Source organism: Miscanthus floridulus, chromosome 2 (assembly GCF_019320115.1).
Source record: "Miscanthus floridulus cultivar M001 chromosome 2, ASM1932011v1, whole genome shotgun sequence".
Classification (NCBI taxonomy): Eukaryota; Viridiplantae; Streptophyta; class Magnoliopsida; order Poales; family Poaceae; genus Miscanthus; species Miscanthus floridulus.
This window is the reverse complement of record NC_089581.1, coordinates 33,590,180-33,609,875: the sequence shown is the minus strand read 5'-3', so window position 1 is coordinate 33,609,875 and position 19,696 is coordinate 33,590,180. Positions and strand designations below refer to the sequence as shown.

Genomic DNA, 19,696 nt, shown 5'->3' with positions numbered 1-19,696 from the left:
ATGCTATTGTACAAGTCAATCGTCATTCAAAAATCATGCAAGATGGTTGGTCAAATTAATTGTCCAACTTGGCAGAAGCTGACATGAGACAGTTTTTATAATTGGGATTATAGAGCGGATTTCACAATTGGGATTCCTCGTCCTAGCAAGAATAGAATAACGATGGCTGCTAAGACGAGAAAATAATGGCCCGTTTGACTTATCTTATATCCGATTTGTTCGACTTCTTTTTTTAATCGAAATAGTATTTTTCTCTCATACCATTTCAGTCAAAGCCATGTTTTTCAACCGCTTTTAGTCAAAACAGGGCCATAAATAATGGCTAGTGATCCGATAAGGCTAGTACGTAGTACAGCACTACATCACCGTGTGAGTCCGTGGGCGGGCTGGATCCCGGAAAACTTGTTGATCGGCTCGTCACGTTTCCTCAACCAACACACACGACGACCATGTTTTCTGAGTTGACCTGACACGTGCTGCTGCATACTATGGCCGAATTTTTTACTTTTTGGCCCTTTTTTTGAAAGTTTCTCTCAAATAGACCCCTGGCGGAAAGAATTCCAGAAATGGACCCTTGGCTCGGCGCCAGAGTGAGTGGCGCCGAGCTCGGCGCCACGGTGACTGGCGCCGAGCTCCTGGCCACGGGCAAACGGCCTGCAAGGGGCTCGGCGCCAGAGCGGATGGCGCCGAGCTCGGCGCCACTCACTCTGGCGCCGAGCTATCTGCATTTAACCCCCGCCCAGCCTTCTTCCCTGAGCGTTCTTCCTCTTCTTTCTCCTCGGGTTTTTTTCTCGCCACTTCATCCTACCTCACGAATCGACATATTGGACCTTGAAAACCTTGATTTGATCCGTAGATCTTCGAGAGCAAGGTATCCTCGCTCCCCTCCTTGTTTTTTTCGCATCGATTCGGTATATATTAGTCGGATTTTTGAACCTAAGAATCGTCATCACTTAGGGTTTCATTGTATCCCTCAATATATGTATTATACAACTGTAGGTTCATTTCAAGGCGTGAAAAATGCTAGCAAACCAAGCCGCATGTAGTTATGTTATGGGTTTTATTGTTGTGGATGAAATGAGAAACCCTAGGTTTAGGGTATAATGTTAACTGCTTTTGGTTCTTATAACGAAATTGATTGTATTGTAGTTATGGTTCTCATTGATATTTTGTTGTGATGTTTTTATTTATGTTTGCTAAATTACATCCTATTTGTTAGATGCAAGAAATGTTTCGGGAGGAGTTTTGGCGAAAACGGGGTCGTCCTCGCGAATTATACCCCGACGCGTCTAGCAAAGATGCCCCTGTTCCCCCTGACCTTCCTGTCCCTAACTGTGATTGTGGTTTCCCGGCCCATGTTTTTCAATCGAAACATCCGGACACAGCCGCGCGTTGCTTCTACACATGTAGTCGGTTTAATGTAAGAAATTATTTGTACTATCCTTTTTCTTTATTTGTTTAAGTATGGTACTAATATATTATTGGAATCTCGTTGTGTAGGACCATGAGAGGTGCTTTTTCTTTCAGTGGATCGATGGTGCAGAAAAGTTTGATCCTAGGTACCTCTTTTTCGACGATTGGTTTAGAGGGAGACATCCACGTGAGCACTTCAAGCGGTGGGTTCCACCCCCCCCTAACCCTCCGGCAATGACGGCTAAGGAGAAGCACCTAGCCGCCGTTAGACGACTCGAGGAACCTCCTCTGTGCGATTGCGGAGATCGAGCTGTGATAAACCCTGAGAATACGTTGGAGTTTGTGTGTCCAAACAAGCATGAAGTAAGTGCAAAGTGTATGTGTTAAAATCTTGAGCTATATGTGTTTATGTACTAATGTCTCATTATTTAGGTGTATTCAATGGCGAAGTGTCGTTTCAAGGAGTGGTTGTATGGTCCTAAGAACCAATGGCCGGAAGAACCGCGGAGGGTTAAGGAAAAGAAGAAAGAACGTGTAATCTACAAAGCACCTCCTGTCATGTGCGAATGTGGTGTAAAATCCAACTATGGCCTAGTCCCTTCGGAGCTTGGAATAGGTCATTATTGCGGCCATATGATTGAGTATGATGAGGTTTGTTATAATTCTGGTAAACATGAAATCGTATTTTGTTTGTTTTCCTAATACATATATGATATAATATTTGTTTTGAACAGAGCACTAGGAAATGCAGTTGGGAATGTTATGATGGTCAAGCTAAGTTCTTGGATGAACTGAAGAAGAGGCAAGTAATTGCACGGAAGAGGGGATATGGACCTGACTACGTCAACCTATTCGTTAAACATCACAAAGAAAAGATGTGTGAGTTTGCTAGACAGCGCGGTATTTGTAACCCGATCGATGTTGGGCTTAACAAATGGGGATTGGAGAGGCGAACGACGTTAGAGGAGGAGAGGGCAAGAAATGAGGCAAGGGAGGAGACAAGAGTACAGATGCAGGTCTTGGACGAGCATGTTGCTACATTATGTGCCAGTGAGTGCTTGAAAACCTTTTTCCGTTGCCTGGTTTTAAATGTAATATTATCGAGTTGCTAACTGATTGCATTTTATACATCAAGGGATTGGTTGCAGCGGGGAACATGCTGCAGAGGTGGCTCGTGCAAGATATGAGGAGAAGAAGTTAGATGCCCATAGATCACGAGCTGGTCGCACCGTTCAATCATCGATTGTGCTGTGTGATGATGGAGACGAGGATGAGGACGACACTGGCAGACTGAGTGAGCTCATTGCTTTAGCAGAGGCGGGCATACAGGCGCAGGAGGCTGACGACGACACAGGCAGACTGAGCGAGCTCATCTCTCTAGCAGAGGCGGGCATTCAGGCGCAGGAGGCTGACGACGACACTGGCAGACTGAGCGAGCTCATCGCCCTAGCAGAGGCAGGCTTACAGGCAGAGGAGGATGACGACGCGTTCTTCACTCAGGCCGCAGCGGCCGCAGACGAAGCGGAGGCCGCTTACTACAAGCGACAGGCAGGTGAGAGCAACGCAGTTGAGCCTAGCCGCAGCAACAGGGTTGTAGTAGAGGACTGGTACTCGGATGATGAGTTGCTTACTCAGTACGTTTCAGATTAAGGATTTGGAAGTGCATTTGCCCCTTTGTCTACTGTCGGCACTTAGTTATACTATTAATATGTTGTGTAATATGACATAGTATCTAACTTTTCATTATGTGGTTGTTTTCATTATCAATGGTCTTAATATTCCGCTTAATAATACAGACTTATTTCTATTTGAACACGTGCTGCAAAAAACAGTTAACGACATACGATATTATAGAAATCAACACACGAAACACATTAAATGGCATGTGACTACAGGTACCGAACCTGGGTACATAGTTTTCTTTGACTAAACCTAACATGCCTTAGGTAATTAAACCATGCCTTCGGTAATTAAACCTAACATGCCTTAGATAATTAAACCTGGGATTCTCCACAAGAAAAACATAAACTCATCCTAGTAGTGTGGCCACATAGCAAATTGTGTTGCACCTTCTCCATAGTAGCCTCCCGTTGTTGGTGGTGGTGGTGGCGGGGGTGATGGGGGAGACCCCTTTTTCTTGTGGTTAGGGCAGGTGCAATATGGATCATTGCAGAGTGCCTCCTGTGAATCGGCACCATTGTTGTTGTCGTCCTGTTCGTCGTCCTTGTAACCGCTGCTAACTTCCCTTTCTAGATCGAAGATACGGTCTTGTAGGTAGTAGATGTACTCCGCATGCGGATAAATAGGTCGAGGATCGACCCACCTACTGAACCCACAGTTTTCTTCTGTCAAGGAAGACTACAAAAAGTATGTCGTGTAAGTGATATACAAGACAAACATAATGAAGAAACAAATAGTAAAAGAAATTACCCATGCTCGCGGGCATTTGAAGAAACGACGACCTCCATCTATTCCCTCGGTGAACATCTGCACTAGGCAGTCCTCACCATGCATGCATTTTGGCCACTCTTCTTTCCTTTCATCGTATCCTGTCAGTGGTGCCTCTTTGGTGAAATCACTTTTGCTCTCAACTGGGAACCTCTCATAAAGAGCTTCCTCAAAGAAATCGGGACCAAGAGGACCCTCCCACCCCCAGGTAGTTTTCTTCCCCTTTCCTCTCCCTCTGGACGACCCTCCAGACATTGGTACTACAACGAAAGCAAATGCTGAGGAGTGTTCTTCTTCCTTATTGTTTGTGTGAATGAGAGGGAGTGAGTGGTTATTTATAGGTCAAGAGGAGGAATGGAGGCCTGTCAATGTGCCATGTCAGCGATCCGTGTGCCGCTTTACCTCAGCCCTTGGATCAAACAGTCATAAGATGGATGGTGGAGATAGAGTTTAGTTGTGCTTCCTTGCATGTTGTCCTTGCAGCTGAGAGGTCTATATCAGTGATGTGATAATTCGATGATGTCCGTGTATCTGAAAAGTCTATATTTATTCTATGAAAATCATAGATTCTCTGAAATGCATAGATTCTTGTACACAGCGTATGTACAAATATTCCTGGATTATAAACGTAATAAATTTATAGTTAATCTGTGTACTACATTTGTGTCTTTGTACAAGTATAGTATGATTAAAGATTCACGCAAAAAATTCGCAAGATACGGTCTTGTATTAGAAGCATCCACAGTTACAAACAGAGACATCAATATATATTCTAAACATTTACTCATCCAACAAGCATAATGCAACCACAACGAATATCACAACTAACATAATATGTCATGCAAAGTACAAATAGTCCACAATATTCATACGGTCCCGAATAATTAAAGATAAGTAAATACAATAGTTCATAGTAACATCTACCACGTCCCTCACTGTCTCCTACTCTTGCCCCTACCCTTGTGACCCAGAGCGCTGGTGCCTGGAGTGTAAGGGTCACGGGGACGGCGTCGCCTAGTGCCTAGAGGCGGTGTAGGATAAGTCGATGGAGCGTCATGGAGCTGAGAGGGCCCAAGCTCATCGTGCCTCTTGTCCATGTCATCGTCGTCCTCGGCCTCCTCGTCCTCCTCCTCGTCCCCTGTAGCTGCTTGACTAGAGGAACCCAAGGCTCCTCTTCCTGCGGAAGGATCGTACACGTCATGCGTCGTGTTTGTCCTGCAACCACAACGACCAGCCGCACGGCGTAGACGACGTGACAGCCTCTGTTGTACAAAACAATGTTAAGTGAAAGAATATAACGTATTAATGATTTGTTTGAAAGAATATTTGTAATCTTACATCTAGGAAGCCAAGTATGTAGTCATCATTGACTCTAGGCCGAACGCGCTCGATCTCTTCAACTGAGCTTCTCAGTGTATTGCCCTGCAACAATGTTTTCAATATTAAGACTTCTGAACACCTAATGTATTACAAGGGTTATATATTTAGTTTTGTTTTCTTTTGTACAAGAATGTAACTTATTACAAGGGTTATACAGCGCGAAGGTTGCAATAACTACAATAGATAACTCCTAACGTCGGTCCAAGAACACCTAATGTATTGTTATGTAACTAAACGTAACAAAATAAGTCGATTGGCTTACCACTCTGTCCAAGATCGGTCCTGCCTCCACCTGCCTTCCTGCACGAGTGGACCGGTCGTACGTCGTGTCCTCATCGTCGGAGGACTCGATGTCGGCGTAGTCAGCTTCGGTCCACTGTAGTCTGAGCCTGCACCTTGTCGAACGCTGGTACCAAGCTTGGTACCGCCTGAACTCACGGTTCGTGTGCGGCTCGTTGTTGTCGTCCAGGTTGTCGTGCATCTCCTCCCATTCCTCAATGTAGGACTGGTGGTGCCTCTCCCAGTCAAAAATCTTCTTGTTCCTCTGACGATCCAACCTGCACGTATGTCATCGTTACATTAATCCACGTACGTGGCACCATATTATAATAAATGGACCATCATCATGACTCATTTGAAATATCAAAACACTTACTTGTGTAAGTCAACGCCAGTCGAGAACATAGGCATAGGCCAAAGCTGTCTCACTCCAAATTGGCGTGCAACCCTATCTGGCAGGTGGTACTCGATAGCATAGAAGCAGATTAGAGGACACCTCATCCTATAGAAGTAGTCGTCGGCCCCACATACGGTGCTCAGCTGAAAAAGTAGTGCGTCCTCTCCACCATATGGCTCCCACTCTACCTGCATCATGTTCAAATAAGATGTTAGATGGTATACTAATCCTTTTAATAGGTGCATGGAAAATAAAATTTACTTACACTAGAAGCCGTCAGCGAATCTAGCTCGTTCGTGTACTGAATGTACGCCCGGTCTATCCTCGTGTGCGAAACCCTGACCTGGTCCCAAAGGTACGCCCACGTCGGCTGGCGACTTGGAGGCTGACCTTGGAACCACTCACGACGAGCCAGTACCTCTGGACGACCAACTGGAAAACGAGCCCACATCCACAGCTGTAACAGGTACACGCATCCACCAAGTGACGGGTTCGCCGTAGACCGACGACACCCCTCGCACAGCTGCCGGTATAGAAAACACAAGACTGCAGAGCCCCAGCTGTACTGACCCGCCTGGTCCCAGTTACTGAGGCAGTGGATCCACATCCAGGACGCATTGTCACCCGTCGCGTCTGGAAAGAGAACGCAAGCAAAAAGGTGTAGGATCCACGCCCGGCAGTAGTACACAACCGTCTCCTCATCTGCCTCCTCGGGGCACTGTGCGAACTCTGTACGTAGCCATGAGATGGGAACTCCAGAAGTGCGAGCCCCTTGCTCGCCAAGCTCACGCCCAAGGAAGGCCTCCACTCGTGCTCTCCATCCCTCTGACCTGCACTGCCCGGTGACTGGGTTCCCATGAATCCTTAGGCCTAGCATCTTCTGACAGTCCTGAAGCGAGACTGTCATCTCCCCGAAAGGTAGGTGGAAGCTGTGAGTCTCCGGCCGCCACCTATATTTAAGACCAAGGATTAACAAATGGCCATGAATGGAGGCAATGATTCACTTTAATACCTGTCTACCAACGCAGTTATCGCCGCTGAGTTGAACTTGGGCAACCCACGACGAACCTGAAAGGAGATGACATCCAGGCCAGCTCTTTGCAGGAATGGAGTGTACCTATCATCGTACCGAATGTCCAAGAACCCACTGTGGGTCCTAGAACGAAGGTGCGGAAGGTCCTGCATCGAAGATAACATAGTAACATGTTACTTCACGAACACATGTACGAATAAAACTTATAGATTATTACCTGCCCCAGCGCAACGAGACGTCCTCTGTGGGTCTCCTCGTACGTCGGGTCGAGCAGGTGGAATTGCTCCATCCTACAAAAAAAGTGAATGAATTAGAATTGCAATGTACAATGAAACATGAACTTATAAATGTATACATAATTGACACAAATACAAGCATAAATTGAGACATGCATAATTAAATATATGATACGACAAAATATAAATAATACTATAAACCAATAGTCCTACCTCACTAATCTGCCAATGGCAACTTCGTGAGTTGTGGCCAAGTCTACCGCACTTGCCGCACTCGTACTGCTCGGGATCAGTAACAAATGGAGTTCCTCTCCCACGCCTAGTTCTTCCGGGTATCTGATCCATAACCATCCTATGTCTCGTCCTCTGCCTTGATCCACGCTTGTTCCAACGGTAAGCTGGATCCGCAATGTACTTCGGCCCATCATAAGGAGGCCACTCTCCAGGGTCCCGGAAAGGCACGAAGCGAGGGCTCCATGTGTTCACAAGCGTGTTGACACTGAACTCGTGAGGTATCCTCCTCTCGATATTATAGTTGCGATGCCTAGCTGCTGCCACCAAATGCGAACATACAAAGTGGTATTGCCTTGGTTTACCACAAGTGCACTTGAAATCTTGGAGGACAACCACATGTATCCTCGACTCTCGGACCTCGCCATCGGACGTTGTACCGCCCCTATGCTCGACCTGATAAGTCCCTGTGGCGTGGTCAAAGCATGCAACCTCATGTGTGCCAGCCCTTTCTCTTGCCTTCTCTAGGTGTGCCTTTGGTTTCGGAGCCCATATCTCTCCATCACTACTCAACTGCAATGCATGGGCGTGTCTATCGTTGAACCAGGCAACAAGCTTATAGAAGGTGAATTGAACAATTGCATTCACGGGCATACCACGTATCCCCAATAGCAATTTATTGAATGACTCTGCCATGTTGCTGCATTGAAACTCGTACCTCCAGCCACCATCGTCATGAGCTCTCGTCCATTTCTCCAAATCCCTCATCAAACCCGTGAGCCATTGTCTACCTTCTGCATTTGATGCGGTTCTGACCTGCTCCAACTTTTCCCTAAAGTACTTGTCCTCAAGCTGTCGAGCAGCCTCCTGCAACAGATCAAAGTTTTTCTTGACACTGTCCTTCCGTAGGAGATTCTCGGCAAGGTGTCGAGTACACCAACGATGGTGCAAAGGTGCATACCCCTCTAACTGCTCTCGCACGGCATTAAGTATGCCCTGATGCCTATCAGATATGACGCCAACCTCCCTGCCAGGGCCAACCACATGTATCCGGACTAGCCTCAAGAACCATCCCCAACTGTCATTGTTCTCCTTCTCAACCAAAGCAAATGCTAAAGGAACCAACTTGTTGTTCGCGTCACAGGATATGGCTATAAGAAGTGTGCCCTGGTATTTGCCAATCAAGAACGTACCATCAATGGAGAAGACGGGACGACAATGCCTAAAGGCCTCGACACACTGAGGAAAGCACCAGAAGGCACGGAAAAATATCTGCCTCCCATCCTTCCATGCATTAGGTTTTGGGATGTACTCATAATGCATGCCTGGATTCACCGCTTTGATTGCATTGAAAAGAACTGGCAGCTGCTCATACCCATCCTCCCAGTCCCCATATATCATGTTCCACGCTCGCTGCTTAGCCCTCCATGCTTTACCATAAGTTATCACATATCCTCCATACAACGCCTCAACGGTCCTGATAATTGTTCTCACCTTCATGTTGGGTTCTCCCTGCAAAATTCCCATCAACCGCTTGGCAATTAGGGTAGATGTCAACTGCCGATGCCTCAGTGTCAGCTCATGGTCAGCACAATTGTGTGGCCCAACTACTTTTGTGATCTTCCATTTTCCGGTCACCTGTTGCTTCCTTGCACAAACCCTCCATGGGCAGCGTTCCTTGTCACACACAACTGTGTAACGGCGCTCCACATATGAATGCAATACCCTGTAAGGCCTCTTTCGTATCACTGCAAAAGCCTGCAACCACCTCTTCAAAGCAGGGAGGTCATTGAACACCCTCCCCTCCTCAATTACCATGTTAGGACCGGCCTCAGGAGCTTCTAGGAGCTCATCATCACGTCCTTCTGCAAACGCCAGATCAGAATGAGCAAGATCACTAAACTCATGAACTCTAGGATCACGGCGGTCGGGAAAGATACGTCTCATCATCTCAACATCACTCTCCGTCAGCTCTCCAACAGGACGATCATCATCAGAATCAAGAGCCCTAGCCATCTCATATGGCTCCGAATCATTCATAATTTCAACATTATTGGAGCCACGAAATCCATCTGAAAAGTGCACTTGCGCAGCAACATGGGGCACATCGATATTCTCAGGAATGTCTCCTGCAACGTCATTACAGAAATGAGGAAAGAATGAAAAAAATACCATGATTCTGATGAGCTCCCAAAAACCATGCGGTTAAGACACTTACTCGGATGATTCTGTGTCAAAGGGATCTCATAAGGAGGATCTGCCACGAAAACATGAGTATGACAACCATCTCCAAATAACGCATTGGGGGCAGATTGAGCATCAGGAACCGTAGGCGCAATCTGCACATGCAGGTAAGGTTCCGGAACGGGAGGGTCGATGTGTGCCGGATGATCCATTGCTGGGGTAAACCCATGAGGGATTGGATCAACTAACACCCGACGAACAACCACGTCCAAACATTGCAGCTGGCTCTTCATAGCCGATCTCACATAGTTGTCCCACTGATCCGCACAACCAATTGAGATCATTCGCCTGAAGATGTTCGGAGGACAACCTAGGTGCAGTACACCATCAACTGCAATGTCATCATCTCCAAAGCAATGCAGCTCCTCCCGAGCCCTTGCAACCATATCACTAAATGAAGGCCTATCATTGAATAGCACAGGCACGCTTTGCATGTCAAGAAACTCAACATATCCATAACGATCGCTTTCAACCGTGCCTCCATGATATATGGTCACTAGGTTGTCCATCTATTTAAAAAACGTAACGAAACACATGTCCTTTAGTCCAAATTATACGATAGATAGTACCTAACAAGTACTTTCTAACTACAAACTAAGTAATCATGATCATAACTACGTATATATTTATAGTGTACTCACTAAATAGCAAGATCATATGTAGTTAACTACAAATATAACTACATATCTAAGTAGCTATCTAACTATATCTATTTATCAATGTATCTATGTTTCTATCTATCTACATATATATATAACTAAATCAACTAACAAAGTCATCACAATATAACTAGTCAATAACATACACCAACTAAATAGGTACATTGCATATTCATATTTTATACCTTTCCGGGTCGACGGACGATGGGCGTAGGTCAAGGCGAATATCCGGGACTGCGGTGGCGCGGCCAACGACAGAGGTGGCGCGCGGCGGTCGCGGGGTGGCCGGAGCTCCGCGCTGCGAGACCGGCTCGACGGCCGCGGGAGGCGGGGCGAGGCGAGGACAGCGGTGGACGTCGGCAAGGCGGGGCGAGGCCGAGGCCGGCGGTGGAGACAAAGGCTACGACGACGGTGGAGGGGCGTGGCGGCTCGGCGCTGCAGCCAACCAACGGCCAGCGGCGCGCGGCGAGGGAAGAAGGAGAAGAAGAGGATCGGAAGGGAAAGGAGAGAGAGGGATAGGAGGGAGGGAGGGGATAGGAGAGAGGGAGAGGATGTGGGAGAGGAGCGGGATAGGAAGAAGGAGAAGAGAGGAGGAAGGGAAGGAGAGAGAGAGCGGAGGGGAGGATAGGAGAGGGATAGGAGAGGAGGGGAGACGGAGGGAGAGGGAGGGAGGCGAGAGAGGAGAGGGAAGGAGCGAGAGGAGAGGGATAGAGGGAGGCGAGAGAGGAGAGGGATAGCGGGAAGGCGAGAGAGGACGCGGGGGGAGTGGGAAGATGACCGGCGGGAGAGACAAGAAAGGAGAGGGGGAGTGAGGAGAGGAGGGCGAGAGGAGAGGCGGGATGAGGGAGGGGTGGGGGGCAGCGGAGTGGCGCTGAGCCAGGCAGGGCGAGGCGACGGGGCGCGGGCGGGGCGTGGGGGCGGCGGTGGGGGGGCGGCGGCGACCTACTACTAAAAGAACAACACCTTTAATCCTTGAAATAAATAAAAATTTACGAGCAACCATCTGAATGCTTAGGTTCACTATAAAAGAAACTCAACCAGACAGTTTGCAGCAGTTCTCAGCTATAGCAAGTTAACTTATGCCACGCATGCATCATGCAAGTTAGCTTAGCTAGGGCGTGGGATGCATGCATCATGCACGTGTGGACCTATGAAATATCTGCCAGACTGCCATCACCACCGTGATACATGTATTGATGTGCATATACGTGATCGATGCAGAGGGCGGTCGGGCGGGACCATAATAGAGAGGTGGGCAGGACACCAATGAAAAGATTGAGAGCTAACCAAGGGCCCCTTTTCGAGTCGGAGGAGTCGTGCATGATCGTGTGCTGCTTATAATAAAATCGCTACACAAACTCAAGCATGCGCCATAAAGAAATGCAAATCCACAACGAAAGGGGACCGATACGTACTGTTTGACTAGAACTAACAGTGTGTGTCTACCCCACCGTACGTCTTGTGTATCTAGCTATTTGTTTGACTGAAACTAACACAGTGCATCTCTGTTGTGGTTATGGAAATATAGAATTCACTATTTCACAAGCACTCTTTCGTCTTATAACCACTCAGTTTAACCATTTCGAACTACTCGTGCGTTGTTGCAGCTGTCTTTTTAAATGTATCCTTGCACTTAATCTTTGTTTTCTTGAGTTTTCAGGTAGTCAGCAATTCACTGCTATTAACTCAACAAGAAAAATAGTTTCTTTTCTTCTCGATATCCATATTTGTTGCACTAGTTGTATTATTCATGTTGAACATGTAGATATCATATATGTAGAATATATGTAATGATAGATCTACCTTATCCCATTCCGACATCAAGTGTGGATTCAATTTAGAAATCCATTAATTGTTATATGCTTGAGATGACATCTGAATCTAGCCTTAATTATGATGTGTTAAATGAATTGAAGTATTTTACGAACAAATGAATTATCCGAAGCTATTTTGTGTTTGCACATCTAGCGGTTGTCAATCGGACTAGTGAAAATAAGTAAGCCCCTCAAGCCAATTACTTTATTGAGTTGAGAAGATCCAGATCACTTTTTCTTATTCTTCGGTGGCAGAAAGAAGAAGAAGGAAGACACAAGAAAAAAAATTCTCAACTCCGCCTGCAGGAATGGTTGTCGTTCGTTGGGCATTTGTTCCAAGGTCTTTTGCCGAGGTTCGCCTATGCGGTCATTCATACGAATCGTCATACATGTTAGGACTGAGATTTGGAACTATACAAAACGTGGGTACGATGTAGATGAAGAGAATAGTTTTTAGGTATACTTCTTGTAACCTAGAGTGTTTGTAATATAGTGATGTATGTATACTCAACTATATTTTAATATAATTTTTCTTTCGTGTCAATAAAAATCTCTACTGGTATGTTTTAATTTTCCTATGAGTCAATAGATTGTCTGACGGTACATGGAAAGACAGAAATAAAGCACCCTTTTTCACGATACTGTACCAAGCAACGATGGGGGCAATTGATTTTTTTATGGTACTGTACTCACAGGGTAATGATGGGTTCTTTTTACGGTAGAAGCATAATCGTGCGACAGGAGTAAAAACCTAAATCTAATTAACACCAATTTTTCTGTCGGCAAGTACCATGGAACTTTTTTACGGTGGACCGACAGCAGTTTGGTCGGTTGGTTATTTCCTGTTAGGCACTACTATTTGGTTCTCGGAAATTGAGAGGAATCGAAAAGTAATCTAATAATGAAATGGAAAGCACTTTCTAAATATTGATTTCAATTTATGGGATTCAATTCTTTTTTCAATTTTCATGACAGTAGTTTGTATTTCTCCATCGGTTTTGTACTGAAATTAGTTTCGTTTCCATGTAATGCTAAGAGATCGTCAACTTGTGTTTTAGTACTAATCTACAATATATAGTGGGGCATGCTATTGTACAAGTCAATCGTCATTCAAAAATCATGCAAGATGGTTGGTCAAATTAATTGTCCAACTTGGCAGAAGCTGACATGAGACAGTTTTTATAATTGGGATTATAGAGCGGATTTCACAATTGGGATTCCTCGTCCTAGCAAGAATAGAATAACGATGGCTGCTAAGACGAGAAAATAATGGCCCGTTTGACTTATCTTATATCCGATTTGTTCGACTTCTTTTTTTAATCGAAATAGTATTTTTCTCTCATACCATTTCAGTCAAAGCCATGTTTTTCAACCGCTTTTAGTCAAAACAGGGCCATAAATAATGGCTAGTGATCCGATAAGGCTAGTACGTAGTACAGCACTACATCACCGTGTGAGTCCGTGGGCGGGCTGGATCCCGGAAAACTTGTTGATCGGCTCGTCACGTTTCCTCAACCAACACACACGACGACCATGTTTTCTGAGTTGACCTGACACGTGCTGCTGCATACTATGGCCGAATTTTTTACTTTTTGGCCCTTTTTTTGAAAGTTTCTCTCAAATAGACCCCTGGCGGAAAGAATTCCAGAAATGGACCCTTGGCTCGGCGCCAGAGTGAGTGGCGCCGAGCTCGGCGCCACGGTGACTGGCGCCGAGCTCCTGGCCACGGGCAAACGGCCTGCAAGGGGCTCGGCGCCAGAGCGGATGGCGCCGAGCTCGGCGCCACTCACTCTGGCGCCGAGCTATCTGCATTTAACCCCCGCCCAGCCTTCTTCCCTGAGCGTTCTTCCTCTTCTTTCTCCTCGGGTTTTTTTCTCGCCACTTCATCCTACCTCACGAATCGACATATTGGACCTTGAAAACCTTGATTTGATCCGTAGATCTTCGAGAGCAAGGTATCCTCGCTCCCCTCCTTGTTTTTTTCGCATCGATTCGGTATATATTAGTCGGATTTTTGAACCTAAGAATCGTTATCACTTAGGGTTTCATTGTATCCCTCAATATATGTATTATACAACTGTAGGTTCATTTCAAGGCGTGAAAAATGCTAGCAAACCAAGCCGCATGTAGTTATGTTATGGGTTTTATTGTTGTGGATGAAATGAGAAACCCTAGGTTTAGGGTATAATGTTAACTGCTTTTGGTTCTTATAACGAAATTGATTGTATTGTAGTTATGGTTCTCATTGATATTTTGTTGTGATGTTTTTATTTATGTTTGCTAAATTACATCCTATTTGTTAGATGCAAGAAATGTTTCAGGAGGAGTTTTGGCGAAAACGGGGTCGTCCTCGCGAATTATACCCCGACGCGTCTAGCAAAGATGCCCCTGTTCCCCCTGACCTTCCTGTCCCTAACTGTGATTGTGGTTTCCCGGCCCATGTTTTTCAATCGAAACATCCGGACACAGCCGCGCGTTGCTTCTACACATGTAGTCAGTTTAATGTAAGAAATTATTTGTACTATCCTTTTTCTTTATTTGTTTAAGTATGGTACTAATATATTATTGGAATCTCGTTGTGTAGGACCATGAGAGGTGCTTTTTCTTTCAGTGGATCGATGGTGCAGAAAAGTTTGATCTAGGTACCTCTTTTTCGACGATTGGTTTAGAGGGAGACATCCACGTGAGCACTTCAAGCGGTGGGTTCCACCCCCCCTAACCCTCCGGCAATGATGGCTAAGGAGAAGCACCTAGCCGCCGTTAGACGACTCGAGGAACCTCCTCTGTGCGATTGCGGAGATCGAGCTGTGATAAACCCTGAGAATACGTTGGAGTTTGTGTGTCCAAACAAGCATGAAGTAAGTGCAAAGTGTATGTGTTAAAATCTTGAGCTATATGTGTTTATGTACTAATGTCTCATTATTTAGGTGTATTCAATGGCGAAGTGTCGTTTAAGGAGTGGTTGTATGGTCCTAAGAACCAATGGCCGGAAGAACCGCGGAGGGTTAAGGAAAAGAAGAAAGAATGTGTAATCTACAAAGCACCTCCTGTCATGTGCGAATGTGGTGTAAAATCCAACTATGGCCTAGTCCCTTCGGAGCTTGGAATAGGTCATTATTGCGGCCATATGATTGAGTATGATGAGGTTTGTTATAATTCTGGTAAACATGAAATCGTATTTTGTTTGTTTTCCTAATACATATATGATATAATATTTGTTTTGAACAGAGCACTAGGAAATGCAGTTGGGAATGTTATGATGGTCAAGCTAAGTTCTTGGATGAACTGAAGAAGAGGCAAGTAATTGCACGGAAGAGGGGATATGGACCTGACTACGTCAACCTATTCGTTAAACATCACAAAGAAAAGATGTGTGAGTTTGCTAGACAGCGCGGTATTTGTAACCCGATCGATGTTGGGCTTAACAAATGGGGATTGGAGAGGCGAACGACGTTAGAGGAGGAGAGGGCAAGAAATGAGGCAAGGGAGGAGACAAGAGTACAGATGCAGGTCTTGGACGAGCATGTTGCTACATTATGTGCCAGTGAGTGCTTGAAAAACCTTTTTCCGTTGCCTGGTTTTAAATGTAATATTATCGAGTTGCTAACTGATTGCATTTTATACATCAAGGGATTGGTTGCAGCGGGGAACATGCTGTAGAGGTGGCTCGTGCAAGATATGAGGAGAAGAAGTTAGATGCCCATAGATCACGAGCTGGTCGCACCGTTCAATCATCGATTGTGCTGTGTGATGATGGAGACGAGGATGAGGACGACACTGGCAGACTGAGTGAGCTCATTGCTTTAGCAGAGGCGGGCATACAGGCGCAGGAGGCTGACGACGACACAGGCAGACTGAGTGAGCTCATCTCTCTAGCAGAGGCGGGCATTCAGGCGTAGGAGGCTGACGACGACACTGGCAGACTGAGCGAGCTCATCGCCCTAGCAGAGGCAGGCTTACTGGCAGAGGAGGATGACGACGCGTTCTTCACTCAGGCTGCAGCGGCCACAGACGAAGCGGAGGCCGCTTACTACAAGCGACAGGCAGGTGAGAGCAACGCAGTTGAGCCTAGCCGCAGCAACAGGGTTGTAGTAGAGGACTGGTACTCGGATGATGAGTTGCTTACTCAGTACGTTTCAGATTAAGGATTTGGAAGTGCATTTGCCCCTTTGTCTACTGTCGGCACTTAGTTATACTATTAATATGTTGTGTAATATGACATAGTATCTAACTTTTCATTATGTGGTTGTTTTCATTATCAATGGTCTTAATATTCCACTTAATAATACAGACTTATTTCTATTTGAACACGTGCTGCAAAAAACAGTTAACGACATACGATATTATAGAAATCAACACACGAAACACATTAAATGGCATGTGACTACAGGTACCGAACCTGGGTACATAGTTTTCTTTGACTAAACCTAACATGCCTTAGGTAATTAAACCATGCCTTCGGTAATTAAACCTAACATGCCTTAGATAATTAAACCTGGGATTCTCCACAAGAAAAACATAAACTCATCCTAGTAGTGTGGCCACATAGCAAATTGTGTTGCACCTTCTCCATAGTAGCCTCCCGTTGTTGTTGGTGGTGGTGGCGGGGGTGATGGGGGAGACCCCTTTTTCTTGTGGTTAGGGCAGGTGCAATATGGATCATTGTAGAGTGCCTCCTGTGAATCGGCACCATTGTTGTTGTCGTCCTGTTCGTCGTCCTTGTAACCGCTGCTAACTTCCCTTTCTAGATCGAAGATATGGTCTTGTAGGTAGTAGATGTACTCCGCATGCGGATAAATAGGTCGAGGATCGATCCACCTACTGAACCCACAGTTTTCTTCTGTCAAGGAAGACTACAAAAATTATGTCGTGTAAGTGATATACAAGACAAACATAATGAAGAAACAAATAGTAAAAGAAATTACCCATGCTCGCGGGCATTTGAAGAAACGACGACCTCCATCTATTCCCTCGGTGAACATCTGCACTAGGCAGTCCTCACCATGCATGCATTTTGGCCACTCTTCTTTCCTTTCATTGTATCCTGTCAGTGGTGCCTCTTTGGTGAAATCACTTTTGCTCTCAACTGGGAACCTCTCATAAAGAGCTTCCTCAAAGAAATCGGGACCAAGAGGACCCTCCCACCCCCAGGTAGTTTTCTTCCCCTTTCCTCTCCCTCTGGACGACCCTCCAGACATTGGTACTACAACGAAAGAAAATGCTGAGGAGTGTTCTTCTTCCTTATTGTTTGTGTGAATGAGAGGGAGTGAGTGGTTATTTATAGGTCAAGAGGAGGAATGGAGGCCTGTCAATGTGCCATGTCAGCGATCCGTGTGCCGCTTTACCTCAGCCCTTGGATCAAACAGTCATAAGATGGATGGTGGAGATAGAGTTTAGTTGTGCTTCCTTGCATGTTGTCCTTGCAGCTGAGAGGTCTATATCAGTGATGTGATAATTCAATGATGTCCGTGTATCTGAAAAGTCTATATTTATTCTATGAAAATCATAGATTCTCAGAAATGCATAGATTCTTGTACACAGCGTATGTACAAATATTCCTGGATTATAAACGTAATAAATTTATAGTTAATCTGTGTACTACATTTGTGTCTTTGTACAAGTATAGTATGATTAAAGATTCACGCAAAAAATTCGCAAGATACGGTCTTGTATTAGAAGCATCCACAGTTACAAACAGAGACATCAATATATATTCTAAACATTTACTCATCCAACAAGCATAATGCAACCACAACGAATATCACAACTAACATAATATGTCATGCAAAGTACAAATAGTCCACAATATTCATACGGTCCCGAATAATTAAAGATAAGTAAATACAATAGTTCATAGTAACATCTACCACGTCCCTCACTGTCTCCTACTCTTGCCCCTACCCTTGTGACCCAGAGCGCTGGTGCCTGGAGTGTAAGGGTCACGGGGACGGCGTCGCCTAGTGCCTAGAGGCGGTGTAGGATAAGTCGATGGAGCGTCATGGAGCTGAGAGGGCCCAAGCTCATCGTGCCTCTTGTCCATGTCATCGTCGTCCTCGGCCTCCTCGTCCTCCTCCTCGTCCCCGGTAGCTACTTGACTAGAGGAACCCAAGGCTCCTCTTCCTGCGGAAGGATCGTACACGTCATGCGTCGTGTTTGTCCTGCAACCACAACGACCAGCCGCACGGCGTAGATGACGTGACAGCCTCTGTTGTACAAAACAATGTTAAGTGAAAGAATATAACGTATTAATGATTTGTTTGAAAGAATATTTGTAATCTTACATCTAGGAAGCCAAGTATGTAGTCATCATTGACTCTAGGCCGAACGCGCTCGATCTCTTCAACTGAGCTTCTCAGTGTATTGCCCTGCAACAATGTTTTCAATATTAAGACTTCTGAACACCTAATGTATTACAAGGGTTATATATTTAGTTTTGTTTTCTTTTGTACAAGAATGTAACTTATTACAAGGGTTATACAGCGCGAAGGTTGCAATAACTACAATAGATAACTCCTAACATCGGTCCAAGAACACCTAATGTATTGTTATGTAACTAAACGTAACAAAATAAGTCGATTGGCTTACCACTCTGTCCAAGATCGGTCCTGCCTCCACTTGCCTTCCTGCACGAGTGGACCGGTCGTACGTCGTGTCCTCATCGTCGGAGGACTCGATGTCGGCGTAGTCAGCTTCGGTCCACTATAGTCTGAGCCTGCACCTTGTCGAACCCTGGTACCAAGCTTGGTATCACCTGAACTCACGGTTCGTTTGCGGCTCGTTGTTGTCGTCTAGGTTGTCGTGCATCTCCTCCCATTCCTCAATGTAGGACTGGTGGTGCCTCTCCTAGTCAAAAATCTTCTTGTTCCTCTGACGATCCAACCTGCACGTATGTCATCGTTACATTAATCCACGTACGTGGCACCATATTATAATAAATGGACCATCATCATGACTCATTTGAAATATCAAAACACTTACTTGTGTAAGTCAATGCCAGTCGAGAACATAGGCATAGGCCAAAGCTGTCTCACTCCAAATTAGCGTGCAACCCTATCTGGCAGGTGGTACTCGATAGCATAGAAGCATATTAGAGGACACCTCATCCTATAGAAGTAGTCGTCGGCCCCACATACGGTGCTCAGCTGAAAAAGTAGCGCGTCCTCTCCACCATATGGCTCCCACTCTACCTGCATCATGTTCAAATAAGATGTTAGATGGTATACTAATCCTTTTAATAGGTGCATGGAAAATAAAATTTACTTACACTAGAAGCCGTCAGCGAATCTAGCTCGTTCGTGTACTGAATGTACGCCCGGTCTATCCTCGTGTGCGAAACCCTGACCTGGTCCCAAAGGTACGCCCACGTCGGCTGGCGACTTGGAGGCTGACCTTGGAACCACTCATGACGAGCCAGTACCTCTGGACGACCAACTAGAAAATGAGCCCACATCCACAGCTGTAACAGGTACACGCATCCACCAAGTGACGGGTTCACCGTAGACCGACGACACCCCTCGCACAGCTGCCGGTATAGAAAACACAAGACTGCAGAGCCCTAGCTG

At 45.7% G+C, this 19,696-nt stretch overlaps 3 protein-coding genes across 3 annotated transcripts; 1 reads left to right on the top strand and 2 right to left on the bottom strand.

Annotated features, from left to right (window-relative positions):
* Positions 1–739: 739 nt before the first annotated feature.
* Positions 740–3,096, top strand: LOC136538398 (uncharacterized). Its single transcript, XM_066530372.1, has 6 exons — positions 740–871; positions 1,220–1,420; positions 1,501–1,776; positions 1,846–2,064; positions 2,148–2,463; positions 2,549–3,096. The coding sequence occupies exons 2-6, from the start codon at positions 1,220–1,222 to the stop codon at positions 3,061–3,063; spliced, it is 1,527 nt and encodes a 508-aa protein (XP_066386469.1). The 5' UTR covers positions 740–871; the 3' UTR covers positions 3,064–3,096.
* A 1,644-nt stretch (positions 3,097–4,740) lies between these two features.
* LOC136538397 (uncharacterized) lies at positions 4,741–19,137 on the bottom strand. The gene is made up of 4 exons (XM_066530371.1): positions 19,113–19,137; positions 5,504–5,798; positions 5,200–5,283; positions 4,741–5,123 (listed from the first exon to the last, which is right to left on the bottom strand). The coding sequence occupies exons 2-4, from the start codon at positions 5,720–5,722 to the stop codon at positions 4,794–4,796; spliced, it is 633 nt and encodes a 210-aa protein (XP_066386468.1). The 5' UTR covers positions 5,723–5,798; positions 19,113–19,137; the 3' UTR covers positions 4,741–4,793.
* Positions 6,197–9,327, bottom strand: LOC136538396 (uncharacterized). Its single transcript, XM_066530370.1, has 4 exons — positions 7,400–9,327; positions 7,168–7,240; positions 6,930–7,096; positions 6,197–6,867 (listed from the first exon to the last, which is right to left on the bottom strand). The coding sequence occupies exons 1-3, from the start codon at positions 9,233–9,235 to the stop codon at positions 7,074–7,076; spliced, it is 1,932 nt and encodes a 643-aa protein (XP_066386467.1). The 5' UTR covers positions 9,236–9,327; the 3' UTR covers positions 6,197–6,867; positions 6,930–7,073.
* Positions 19,138–19,696: the final 559 nt, after the last annotated feature.